General features: G+C 35.2%; 2 protein-coding genes across 2 annotated transcripts in view; both read right to left on the reverse strand.

Annotated features, from left to right (window-relative positions):
* Positions 1-1,325, reverse strand: part of cyfip1 (cytoplasmic FMR1 interacting protein 1) — a 35,863-nt gene extending 34,538 nt beyond the window's left edge. Inside the window, exon 1 of the mRNA XM_088999849.1 lies at positions 1,111-1,325. The gene's annotated coding sequence lies outside the window, so the exon portion shown is untranslated. The remainder of the gene's footprint in view (positions 1-1,110) is intronic.
* Positions 1,326-2,342: 1,017 nt separating this feature from the next.
* tubgcp5 (tubulin gamma complex component 5) overlaps positions 2,343-13,498 on the reverse strand; it is a 33,016-nt gene continuing 21,860 nt past the window's right edge. Inside the window, exons 15-24 of the mRNA XM_088999850.1 lie at positions 12,528-12,726; positions 10,879-11,067; positions 9,669-9,851; positions 9,516-9,600; positions 7,687-7,807; positions 7,463-7,617; positions 5,715-5,840; positions 5,550-5,638; positions 2,989-3,089; positions 2,343-2,869 (exon numbers count right to left, since the gene is read on the reverse strand). Coding sequence (XP_088855976.1) covers positions 2,823-2,869; positions 2,989-3,089; positions 5,550-5,638; positions 5,715-5,840; positions 7,463-7,617; positions 7,687-7,807; positions 9,516-9,600; positions 9,669-9,851; positions 10,879-11,067; positions 12,528-12,726 — 1,295 coding nt within the window. The 3' untranslated portion in view covers positions 2,343-2,822. The remainder of the gene's footprint in view (positions 2,870-2,988; positions 3,090-5,549; positions 5,639-5,714; positions 5,841-7,462; positions 7,618-7,686; positions 7,808-9,515; positions 9,601-9,668; positions 9,852-10,878; positions 11,068-12,527; positions 12,727-13,498) is intronic.

The raw sequence follows: 13,498 nt of genomic DNA on the forward strand, positions 1-13,498 counted from the left end.
CCATGAGAGCTTTGAAAGACGCTTAAAATGAAATGTATTATTATTTCGACCAGCGAGTAACCTGTACCGCATCTCATTTTAATATGAAATTCTTCACATAAAAGTATAATTGTATTTATTAAAACATATGACTTCATAATGAGATACAGATGTTTTTGATGTGTTTTTGTAGGCAGCAATACACTGTTAAAAAATATACAGTAGATAATTGAGCAACTCAAATTAAATAGAGTTAGTTTAAAATTATGGAAAACATCGTTTATGCCATAAACGATGGTTTATGATGCGTTCAAGGCACCGTTGCTCCCGTTCACTGACATTTTCCTTCGATGGAGTGAATTAAAAAAAAAGTTTCAAGTACTGTACAGAAATTAAAATTATAAGAGACGAAAACAGCAGAGACGTTTTAACCATTTTTTCTCCATAATGTTTATGGAAGGTTTATGGTTAAAACGTCTGTGCCGTTTTCGTTTATGGTTAAAACGTCTGTGCTGTTTTCGTCTCTTATATTTTTAATTTGTGTACAGTACTTGAAACTTGTAAATAGCACAGATGTTTTAACCATTTTTCCATAAACTTTATGGAAAAAAAATGTTTTCGTCCCTTATTTTTTAAATTTCTGTACTTGAAACTTTTTTTATAATTCACTTCACCGAAGGAAAATGTCTGACCGGGAACTACGGTGCCTTGAACGCCTCATTAACCACAGCTCCATTTTCATGCCACATTTTCTGTCCTGTTCATGGACAGCTGATCCAACAAACACTGTTATGGATATATTGTGAATTTAAAACACAAAAATACGCGATTTTATCCATCATATGAATACAATTTACTGTTTCGCCTTTGATTTGAAGTAATAAAACTCCTGCCCCCCATTACGTCGCTGCGGCCTCGCCATTCGAGCCACCAGGGTAGGGGAAAAATGTGGAAAAAAGTCACTTTCAAATATTGTAACATAATTATAGGAATAGCATACCACGTAGCGGGGTATTTAATGGTGATTTGGTGATATTTTAAGAGGGTTGGGGGGCTTTTAAACAGTGGCTACAATGGAAGCCTACACCCAAAGTTTGCTAGCGTAACTCCGTTCAATCGCTCTAAACTCACCCGGCGACAGTTGATGGTTAGCTGCGGAGAACCGAGACTTAAGCCGAGGGGAGAGCCATTCAGGGCGGACCCGTCGTCGATTTCTCTCCCCTTCTTGCTTTTCAACCGAGAATGGAGGTCCAAAGTGGGGTATTATGAGGAGTTTCCTCCCCCCCCTTAATGTATCGTCGGCAGCTCGAGGAGTCCTTCCACGCTCGGTGTTATTAACCATAGGGCGGAGCACGGAGTTCCTGTCCAGGCTCAAACAAACTGGGAAATTCAACAGGAAGAGAAAAAGGCGAGACCTAAACAGGAGGACGCCGAGCAGACGAGAGCAGAAGAGTCTCGATCACCGCCCCACCAACTCCCAAACAGCCACGAAAGGTGAAGCCAAAGGAATGTAGTACACTGGATTGTCGTAAAAAAAAATCGTAATTCGCCACTAGCGGATTTTTTTTCTGACTTACTTTTTTTTAATCGTTTCGAATTATAGATGGATTTTTATTTTGTAATTTTTGTTGCTGTATGTTTTTTTTGGGGGGGAGGGTGTGGAATTTTTTAACATAAAACGCTTGATGGCAATTTCATGAATTAAAAACAAAACGAAAACTAACTTAACTCATTCACTTCCAAAAACGTGTCCACTCCAGTGCCAAACTTTTTGTCATTTTCACTCAAAATGCCGGATCCACAGAATGAGTTTTATAATATAATAATGACATAATAACAGTGTCTGAAACTCATGATAAAAAGTTAGTGGACACCAGGGCAGACAATTCTGAAAAGTTGTCTGCCCCATTCAAAACTTTCAAGGACATAGCTAATAGATGGCTGGCTAGCTTTATATTATGCTACTTAGCACATTCAACTAGCTAGCTAATAGAAAGCTACTAATAATAATACATTGTATTTATATGCGCCGTTCAAAACTTACTTAACTCATTCATTGCCAAAAATGTGTCCACCCTAGTAATAATAATAATAATAACAACAATAATAATAATCCATGTATTTTATAAGCGCCTTTCCAAACTTTCAAGGTCACTTTACAGTCACAGGATGTTTTTTTCTGTGGGTGAGCAGCGGCAGCCAGCATTCACTCAAACCGTAAGTACCGAAATAGATAGAAAGCTAGCTAGCTAGCTATAGAGCGTTAATAGGTAATGTAGCGCTTTGGATTGGATTGGATGTACCTTTATTCGTCTTGCAGTGGAGACATTTACATTTCACAGCAGCAAAGTTCTGAAAGGAAGAACAAAGGAAAGAAAGAAGTAGAAAAACAAAATAAAGGAGCTGCTGGAAAGGCAGCCATTCTCGCAAACGCCATCTTGAAGTAAAAAAAAATCAACAACTAAATAACAAATAATATGACAACACAAAGACACAGAGTTTTTAACCCACCTATGATGTAAAGCGCTCAATTTTACGAATGACACATCACTCATTGTGGCGCTCCGTGTGTATCCCGAAAAAAAGTTTGTATGCCAAGGTAAAATTTTCATACATTTAATGTTCGTAAACCGAGGGGTTTGTAAACCAAGGTATCACAGCCCGTGCTAATAAAATGAGCTATTCTGGATCAAGTCGGATTTATTGCGCTATATACAACAACATGTAATTAACAGTCGCCTTGACAGCGGGTCAAGAAAACACTTAGAAACAAATCTTGCTCAAATATGTACAGTCACGTGAGGTGTAGAAAACACATTGTTGGACCGCGGCCACCCCCTTCCTCAGCACTGCTCGAAGCCCGCCATCAATGAGAGGGCGAGTGACTCCACTGTAAACAACCACAAAAAAAAAAAAAAAAAATACATAAATAATAATAATAAAATCAAATAAAACACACATACCTCAACCGTCCATTAAATATTGAAATTGCATTAAGATTGGACTTACAATGGGGGAAGGAGCCGCGACATACAGCCTTGTTGAGGATGGTTACCAAGAACATGTGACAATTTTTGAAATCCGACTCCATTTTGGCAATGGACTCAATCCTATGGGGAAAAAAATACTTTAACTCATTCACTGCCATTCATAAATTCATTCGGGAATTGATAATATGACGTAGAGAGCCACTCCCAAATTTGTTCGGGTTTTTTTTTTTTTTTTTTTTTTTTTTTGGGTGCTGATAAAGCGCTGGTCATGGCCTCTGGTAATGTTTTTTTTCTGTTCCACAAGGGGGCAGCATTTACCTTTTTTTCATGTTAGCGCTATGTTCAAATGTCATCTGTTGTTAAAGTGATATATATATAAAACAATATGTATCTACAGACACTCCCCAACTTACGAATGAGATACGTTCCGAACAGTTGTTCGTGAGGTGAATTTGTTGGTAAGTTGCTTCAGTGCTATGTTTTGTATGGAATGTATGTTTAAGGCTTATATAAGTATGTTTAATCATAATAATAATACATTTCATAAGGTTTATATAAGTATGGTTCAGGCTTGTATAAGTAACCTGTATTGGTTTGTACTGAAAAATAATCATTTAATAAAATATATAATAATACCTTTCATTTATAAGCGCCTTTCAAAACTATGAAGGACACTTTACAGTCACGGGATATTTTTTTCTGCGGGTGAGCAGCGGCAGCCACATGCGGCAGCGTTCACTCAACCCAAGTAAAAAAAAAAAAAAAAAACAATACAAATAACAAATAATATGACAACACAAAGACAGAGAGTCATTCATTCGTCAGCACTTTCTGTAGCATGAAGCAGTTCTAGATGAAGGAGGAGAGGATCAAAGCGTCCTTTTTAACAGTATATGCTCGAAAAAAAGATAGATAGAAAAGATACCTCTACAACCAGAGAGAATACTACCTATGTTACTACAAAAATGTTCGTATGTACAGTTGTTCATAACTTGAATTTTTGTAAGTAGGGGAGCATCTGTATTGCATTGAATTTTGGGCATACGCCCTCATTTCACGCGCATATAACTCCAGACCCATATACAGTGAGACTTCAACTTACAAACACCTTAACTTACAAACTTTTCGTTTTACAAACGTCAAATTTATGAAAATTAAACCTTATAACAAGCACTATTTTCATAATACACACCCACCACGGCTGGTGGAGTGATCTTCGGCGGAAGCCATCAACGACAATCAAAAAGGTAAATAAAACTTTATTTTAGAGCACAGTTTATTTCTTTAATTACAGTCCTCATGCGCAATTCCCTTTGACCTTCGACCTCCAACGCCATTCCATCAAGCCATAAATGACCATCACAAATGTAAATAAAGTGACTTTATGATACAATGCAGTGTATTTCTTTCATTGCTATACAATAGCACATTTATTCTACATAGAATAAGGTATGTTGTGTGTAGTTTTAAGGCTTATTTAGTTGAAAAGTATATTTTATGGAAACCCGGGAACGGATTATTCCCATTTTAATGGTTTCCTATGGGAATTTTTTTTTTGAGATACACACTTTTCGCCTTACACACTCTGTCTGGGAACCAATTAAGTTCGTAAGTTGAGGTCTCACTGTAATTGAGGATTTTTTTTTTCTGATGAAAGAAGAGAGTCTAAGTTTTGTAATTATGTAGCATTTAAAAATAACATTTAAAAATTGTAAAAAAATCAAATTAGTTGTCAATTTTTTAATTGATTTAAATTTACCAATTTAACTGTTTTAAATTTTAACTATTTTAAATACAAATTAAATTTTAAAAAAAATTCAAATATAAAAAGAAATTCTAATTTGTTACATTTTTATTGATTTGGATTGGATTTACATTTATTCATCTTGCAGTGGAGAAATTTACAAATTAAATATTTTTTTAATTTAACAATTTAAAAAATAAAAACATTTTCATTGTGAAAGAAATTAAAATTATAAATTTTAACAATTAAAAAATAGAACATAAAAAAATTAAAAATAAATCGAATTTGTTATTTTTTTAATTTAATTGATTTAAATTTAACAATTACATTTTAACAATTTTAAATTAAAAAATGACATTTAAAAATACAACATCAAAACGTAAAAAAATTAAATTTCTAATTTTAAAAATTGTACATTTTTTAAATGTAACAATTTTTACTTTTTTTTTCAAGAGAAATTTGTTTTAACAATTTCAATTTTAAAAATGTAGAACCTTAAAAAATTAAACATTAAAAAGTTACAATTATCTCATCTCATTTTCCGTACCGCTTCTTCCTCATTAGGGTCGCGGGGGTTGCTGGAGCCTATCTCAGCTGTCTTCGGGCACGAGGCGGGGGACACCCTGAATTGGTTGCCAGCCAATCGCAGGGCACACAAAGACATACAACAGTCACTCTCACACTCACACCTAGGAACAATTTGGAGTGGTCAATCTGGAATTCAAGTGACAAAAACCGTGGCACTGGAGTGGACACACGTTTTTGCACATGTCTGGCAGTGAATGAATTAATAAATTCCTGATGTTTTCGGAGGTAACATCTTTCTACAAACTTACTTCCAAGCTCCAAATCCGGCTTGCCATCGCTCCGAGAAGATGAGGACCAGGTTGAGGACCTTCATGATGGCTTCCTTAACAAAACTGACCTGAAGGGAGAGGAAAAACTGAGCTGCATTGTGTCGCTGACAACAAAAATATGAATCCATGAACCGGATTACATACTTTCTCCCTCAATAAGCAACGGTCATGAATGGTCGCCAAGTATCTGTAATGGATCTTGATCAACTGGTCGAGGTCCTTTGCTTCTTGCACTTGGTGCTGGAACTCCAGTCCGGTGCTGTGCAGAATCTGACCAAGAAGAGAGAAAACTAATTTAGAAAAACAAACCGCTTTGTACTGTTAGTGTGTTATAATATAGATTTTATTTATAAGCGCATTTCAAAACTCTCAAGGTCACTTTACAGTCACAGGGTCAGTTTTTCTGTGGGTGAGCAGCGGCAGCCACACGCGCCAGCGTCCACTCAACCCGGAATAACTCAAATAGATAGAAAGTTAGCTAGCTAGCTAGCTAATAGATAACTAATAGATAGCCAGCCCACTAGTAAGATAGCAAATAGCTTGCTAGGAAGCCACCTAGATCGCTAGTCAGGTAGCCAGTTAGATAGCTAGCTAGATAGCTAAATAGCCAGTTAGATAGCCAGCTGGGTAGCCAGCTAATAGATAACTAATACATAGCTAGCTCGCTAGTTAGATAGCAAAGAGATAGCTAGCGAGGAAGCCACCCAGATAGCCAGTTAGATAGCTATCCAGATAGCTAAATAGCCGGTTAGATAGCCAGCTGGGTAGCCAGCTAATAGATAACTAATACATAGCTAGCTCGCTAGTTAGATAGCAAAGAGATAGCTAGCGAGGAAGCCACCCAGATAGCCAGTTAGATAGCTAGCCAGATAGCTAAATAGCCAGTTAGATAGCCAGCTGGGTAGCCAGCTAATAGATAACTAATACATAGCTAGATCACTAGTTAGATAACAAAGAGATAGCTAGCTAGATAGTTAAATAGCCAGCTGGGTACCCAGCTAATAGATAACTAATACATAGCTAGCTCACGAGTTAGATAGAAAAGAGATAGCTAGCTAGGAAGATACCCAGATAGCCAGTAAGATTGCTAGCCACATAGCTAAATAGACAGCTATATAGCCAGCTGGGTAGCCAGCTAACAGATAACTAATACATAGCTAACTCGCTATTTAGATAGCAAAGAGATAGCAAAGAGATAGCTAGCGAGGAAGCCACCCAGATAGCCAGTTAGATAGCTAGCCAGATAGCTAAATAGCCAGTGAGATAGCCAGCTGAGTAACCAGCTAACATATAACTAATACATAGCTAACTCGCTATTTAGATAGCAAAGAGATAGCTAGCTAGGAAGCCACCCAGATAGCTATCCAGTTGAATAGCTAGCCAGATAGATAAATAGCCAGCTGGGTACCCAGCTAATAGATAACTAATACATATCTAGCTCGCTAGTTAGATAGCAAAGAGATAGCTAGCGAGGAAGCCACCCAGATAGCCAGTTAGATAGCTAGCCAGATAGCTAAATAGCCAGTGAGATAGCCAGCTAATAGATAACTAATACATAGCTAACTCGCTATTTAGATAGCAAAGTGATAGCTAGCTAGGTAGCCACCCAGATAGCTAGCCAGGTAGCCGGTTAGCTAGTTAGCCAGATAGCTAAATAGCCAGCTAGATAGCCAGCTGGGTAGCCAGCTAATAGTAATAATAGATTTCATTTATTAGCGCCTTTCAAAACTCTCAAGGTCACTTTACAGTCATAGGATAAGTTTTTCTCTGTGGGTGAGCAGCGGCAGAAAGTTTTGAAAGGCGCTTAGAAATGAAAGGTATTGTTATCATTATTATTATTATTATTCTTTTATAATATTTGTGTGGCTTGTAATTGTCAATTGTGGACCCACCCTGGTCATGATGTAGTTGTGAAGGCTGTTAACAAAGTGCATGAGTTTGACGCGCAGCAAACACATGCGGTGAATCTGCTGCTTGACCAGTCGCTCTTTCTGCTCGGCATCGTCGCTCGCCGCCCCCTCGGGTTTCTGCGTGAAATCCGCAAGCTCTGAAAAATTCAACAATAATGTATTTACTTTTGGTGTTTATGTAGTTTATGTAGAATAGCAAAACCTACCGCTGAATCGAAGCGTGTCCAAGCTGTACTTGGCCCATTTGATTTGCAGTAGTAGGAGAAATACTTGATTGTAAATTTTTTGGCACTCGGAACTGATCACGATGTCCACAGGCCAAGGAACCTGGGGGGGGGGGGGGGTAATTTGTCCAAATTAGCGCTTTGTCAATAATAATAATAATAATAATAATAATAATAATAATAATAATAATAATAATAATAATAATACCATTTCATTTCTAAGCGCCTTTCAAAACTCTCATAACTTATGTTTCCTGAGTCAAATAGCTAGCTCGCTAGCTAGCTAATAGATAATAATAAACATACATTTCATTTCTCAGCGCCTTTCAAAACTCTCAAGGTCACTTTATAGTCACAGGATTGGTTTTTCTGCGGGTGCGAAGTAGCAGCCACATGCGCCAGCGTTCACTCAACCCGGAAGTAACTCAAATAGATAGAAAGCTAGCCAGCTAGCTAACAGATAGCCAGCTAGACAGTTAGCTAACTAGCTACACACAATGCCACAGTCGACATGACGTAGATAGAAAGCTAGCTAGCTAGTTAATATATGGCTAGGTAGCTGGATAGCTAATGTTTCCTGACTCAAATAGCTAGCTCGCTAGTTAATAGATACACACAATGCTTCAGGCCGTTGTTAAATTTAGCGCTATCTAAATCAATATGTATTTTATTGGCAATGTTTTTCCCCTTCCACAAGGGAGCAGCATTTGCCTTTTGTCCAAATTAGCGCTTTGTCAATAATAATAATAATAATAATAATAATAATAATAATAATAATAATACCATTTCATTTCTAAGCGCCTTTCAAAACTCTCATAACTAATGTTTCCTGACTCAAATAGCTAGCTCGCTAGCTAGCTAATAGATAATAATAACAATACATTTCATTTCTCAGCGCCTTTCAAAACTCTCAAGGTCACTTTACAGTCACAGGATTGGTTTTTCTGTGGGCGAGCAGCGGCAGCCACTCGCGCCAGCGTTCACTCAACCCGGAAGTAACTCAAATAGATAGAAAGCTAGCCAGCTAGCTAACAGATAGCCAGCTAGCTAACAGATAGCTAAAAGATAACCAGCTAGACAGTTAGCTAACTAGCTACACACAATGCCACAGTCGACATGATGTAGATAGAAAGCTAGCTAGCTAGTTAATATATGGCTAAGTAACTGGATAGCTAATGTTTCCTGACTCAAATAGCTAGCTCGCTAGCTAATAGATACACACAATGCTTCAGGCTGTTGTTAAATTTAACGCTATCTAAATCAATATGTATTTTATTGTATTGTATTTTGTACAGCCACCCCGATTTCAAGCTCAGATAACTCCAGACTCATAACTTAGGAATTAACTTTTTTTTTCTGATGGAAGTGGAGAGTGTAAGGTTTCTTATGCTCAATTTAATGTTTAAGTATTCCAAAAAGTCAATTTTCTGTGGGTCCTGCAATTTGAGTGAAAATGACAAAAACCCTGGCACCGGAATTTAATTTTTTTTGCACATCGTCTGGCAGTGAATGAGTTAATATGGTATACAAACTGAATTTATAAACGCTAATAAATATATTCTTATATTAGACAATGTGCTATTTTTATTATTAGTAGTAGTAGTAGTAGTAGTAGTAGTAGTAGTAGTAGTAGTAGTAGTAGTAAGAGTAGTATGAAAAGGTGATGTGCTTCAGAAAAACAATGTAATACAGAATCGTTGGCAAAAAAAAGTTAACTCGCATCTGATTAATAATAATAAAACTACTACTACTACTACTACTACTACTAATAATAATAATAATAGTGTTGGCCAAGTGTAATAAAAAGCCACCTTGTAACTGAGCCTCAGCACTTCAACATTATTGACAGGGTGTTTATTCCGGCCAGGATCAATTGTCTCCAGGAAGATTGACAATCTTACAAAGGAAAAAAAAAAAGATGAATTATTAAATCCATTCAAAAGAAAGTAACGCACATGCAGTACCTGCTACTGTCCTCCGGGCGGCGTTGTCCGACAGCTTCCTGCAACTGTCCGTTGAGGAAAGATGGCTGCTGCCAGCTCTGCTTCTCCCGCACCTTGTCAAAGATGGCGGTGTAGAAGTCGTACATGGTGTCGCCGGCCTCGAGCAGGAAGTAGTTCCTCATGGCTTGAAGGTACTCCAGCAGCCTGAAAAACGAGAAGATGTTCAATCGTTGGGTGTTTTTTTTTTTTTTTTGTCAAGATTGGCGTGGGACGTCATGTCGACTGTGGCATTGTGTGTAGCTAGTTAGCTAACTGTCTAGCTGGCTGTTAGCTAGCTGGCTAGCTTTCTATCTTTTTGAGTTACTTCCGGGTTGAGTGAACGCTGGCGCATGTGGCTGCTACTTCGCACCCGCAGAAAAACCAATCCTGTGACTGTAAAGTGACCTTGGGAGTTTTGAAAGGCGCTGAGAAATGAAATGTATTGTTATTATTATCTATTAGCTAGCTAGCGAGCTAGCTATTTGAGTCAGGAAACATATTAGTTATCTAGCTATCTATTATCTATTAGAAAATACGCTGCATATAAAGATCATTAATAATAATAATAATAATAATAATAATAATAATAATAATAATACATTTCATTTATAAGTGCCTTTCAAAACTCTCAAGGTCACTTTACAGTCACAGGATCAGTTTTTCTGTGGGTGAGCAGCCACACGCACCAGCGTTCACTCAACCCGGAAGTAACTCAAATTGATAGAAAGCTAGCTAGCTAGCTATCTGGCTGGCAATCTATGAGCTATCTAGCTGGCTATCTATTAGCTGAATGGCTATCTAGCTGACTATCTATTTGCTGAATAGCTATCTAGCTAGCAATCTATTTGCTATCTATCAGGTAGCTAGCTCGCTAGCGAGGTATTTGAGTCAGGAAACATATTAGCTATCTAGCTATCTATTAGAAAATATGCTGCATATTAAAATAATAATAATAATAATAATAATAATAATAATAATAATAATAATTAAATTTCATTTCTAAGCGTCTTTCAAAACTCTCAAGGTCACTTTACAGTCACAGGATCAGTTTTTCTGTGGGTGAGCAGCGGCAGCCACACGCACCAGCGTTCACTCAACCCGGAAGTAACTCAAATTATTATTATTTATTCAAATGTATTATTATTATTATGTTTTTTTTTTTTTTTTTTTTTTTTTTAGAAGGCCACATTACTTGTAGTCTTTTTTCAGAGTCTTCATGAGGTTGCCACAGCACTCGACGTAGAGCCGCTGGATGTGCGGGTAGAGGCACGAACGCAGCGTGAGCTCAAACGTCTGGCAGGTGACCGACTGCGACGAACGGTCCACGGTAAAGTCGTCCCGGGAGAAGCACTCGTGGAAGTCGCTCTGTTCCAAGTAAAGCCTGATACAAAAAAATAATAATCAAAAAAAAATACATCACAAATGGGCAGTTTATATTTTTTTTTTTTTTTATGTATGTTAGTTGTATTTGTTACTTTCAACCCATGGATGAGAGAGAAGACAACACTTGCCAAAGTATTAAAAAAAAAACAATTCAAATAATGCCCGTAATGTGACTTGAGTAGGGAACTCCTCAAATATGTTTTTAAATGAAAATAAGTTAAAATCAAATAGTAAAATCAAAAAATTAAAACATTAAACAATAAAAACAATTTTAGACATTTAAAAAAAGTGAAAGTACATGAAAATTTAAAATTTTAACAATTAAAAAATAACAAATGAAAAAAGAAAATTCAAATGTAAAAATTTGGAATTGTTTTAAATTTAACAATTTAATTGTTTTTAATTGTAACAATTTTAAATAAAAAATATTTTCAAAATAAAACATTTAAAAAACTTTAACATGTAATATTAAAAAAATTACATTATTAAAATGTAATGTATTTTTTTTATTTAATAATTTTAAATTTTATTATTTTATTTTTTGCATTTAAAAAGAAAAAATGTAAAATCAATTTTAATTAAACATTTTAATAATTAAGAAATAAAAAAATAAAACATTGAAAAAAATAAAACATTGTAATTTTTCAAATATTTAATTATTTTAAATGTAAGACATTTTTATTTTTTTATTTTAACTTTTCAAATTTTATTTTATTTTGTCCATTTAAAAAAGAAAAAATGTAAAAGAAAATTCAATTAAACATTTTAACAATAAAAAAATAAAACATAAAACATTAAAAAAAATACAACATTCTAATTGTTCAAATATTTAATTATTTTAAATGTAACACATTTTTATTTTTTTATTTTAACATTTTTTTTTTGTGAATTTAAAAAAGAAAAAATATAAAAGAAATTTTAATTAAACATTTTAACAATTACAAAAATAAAACATAAAACATTAAAAAAATAAAACATTCTAATTTTTCAAATATTTAATTATTTTAAATTTAACACGTTTTTATTTTTTATTTTAACAATTTATTTTTTATTTTATTTTGTGAATTTAAAAAAGAAACAATATAAAAGAAATTTTAATTAAACATTTTAACAATTATAAAAATAAAACATAAAACATTAAAAAATACAACATTCTAATTTTTCAAATATTTAATTATTTTAAATTTAACACGTTTTTATTATTTTATTTTATTTATTTAACAATTATTTTAACAATTTAAAATTCAAAAATGACATTTAAAAATAAAACGTTAAAAAAATACAACATTCTAATTTTTAAAACTTGACCTTTTTTAAATGTAACAATGTTTTTCCTTAATGTAATAATTTTAAAATTTATAACCTTAATAATTAAACATTAAAAAGTTACAAATATATATAAAAAAAGACAAAATAAAATAAAAGGTAGTGACCACACGTGAGGTTATTGGTCCTGACCTGGCAAAATTGATGGCCAGGAGTGGATCATGAAGATCTTCGATTTGGAGATGTTGCGCAACGACCGACTGCATCCGGATCAGGCTCTCCCTGGTGGCCTGTTGCTCGGTCACGGCGCCAGAGGGAGACGCGTCCTGGCTGCGCAGGCGCGACTGTACTGATTCCAGGAACAGCGTGTACAAACTCTTGCGCTCTGCATCTATGTTGCAAAATATATATTTTATTTCCATCAGAATGAACGATTTAACCAAGTGTTTCAAAAGGTCGGATTCAAAATCAAAACGCAACAACTTCCTGTTCAATTTAGAATCTCGAAACATGTTTTTGACATATAGTGAGACCTCGGTTTACGAACCCCTTGGCTGACGAACTTTTCGGTTTACGAACATTAAATTTATGAAAATTTTACCTTGGCATACGAACTATTTTTTGGGATACACACGGAGTGCCACAATGAGTGATGTGTCGTTTGCAAACGAGCCTGTTCTCCTAACAAGAAAATGGCCGCCGACTGTGAAAACAGTGAAATTTGGACTTGTTTCAACTTTGATAGTTCAAAGGCAGAGTGTAGACTGCAAGGTTAAAATTCCCATCAATCAGGCTCCACAAAAAACCCGCACAAGCCATCTGTACACTTGATGCAAAAAGCTATCATCCCAGCTAAACAGAACACAATTGATGAGGAACTAGGTAAAATTATGGCAGAGAAAGCACCTACAAGGGATCATTCCTCAAGATGGTGAAAGAAGAAGGCTACGTTCCTCATCAAGTGTTTAATGCTGATGAAACCGGCCACTCCATTCCATCAAGCCATCAACGACCATCACTAAGGTCAATAAAACAACTTTATTATACAGTACAGTTTATTTCTTTAATTCTAATACCAAAGCACACTTATTCTACACACAATAAGGTATATTTTGTGTAGTTTTAAGCTTTAGAAAATTAGAACATTATGTTTTATGCGGACC

The sequence above is a fragment of the Hippocampus bargibanti genome, linkage group LG07 (genome assembly GCF_051943395.1).
Source record: "Hippocampus bargibanti isolate YZ-2025 linkage group LG07, ASM5194339v1, whole genome shotgun sequence".
NCBI lineage: Eukaryota > Metazoa > Chordata > Actinopteri > Syngnathiformes > Syngnathidae > Hippocampus > Hippocampus bargibanti.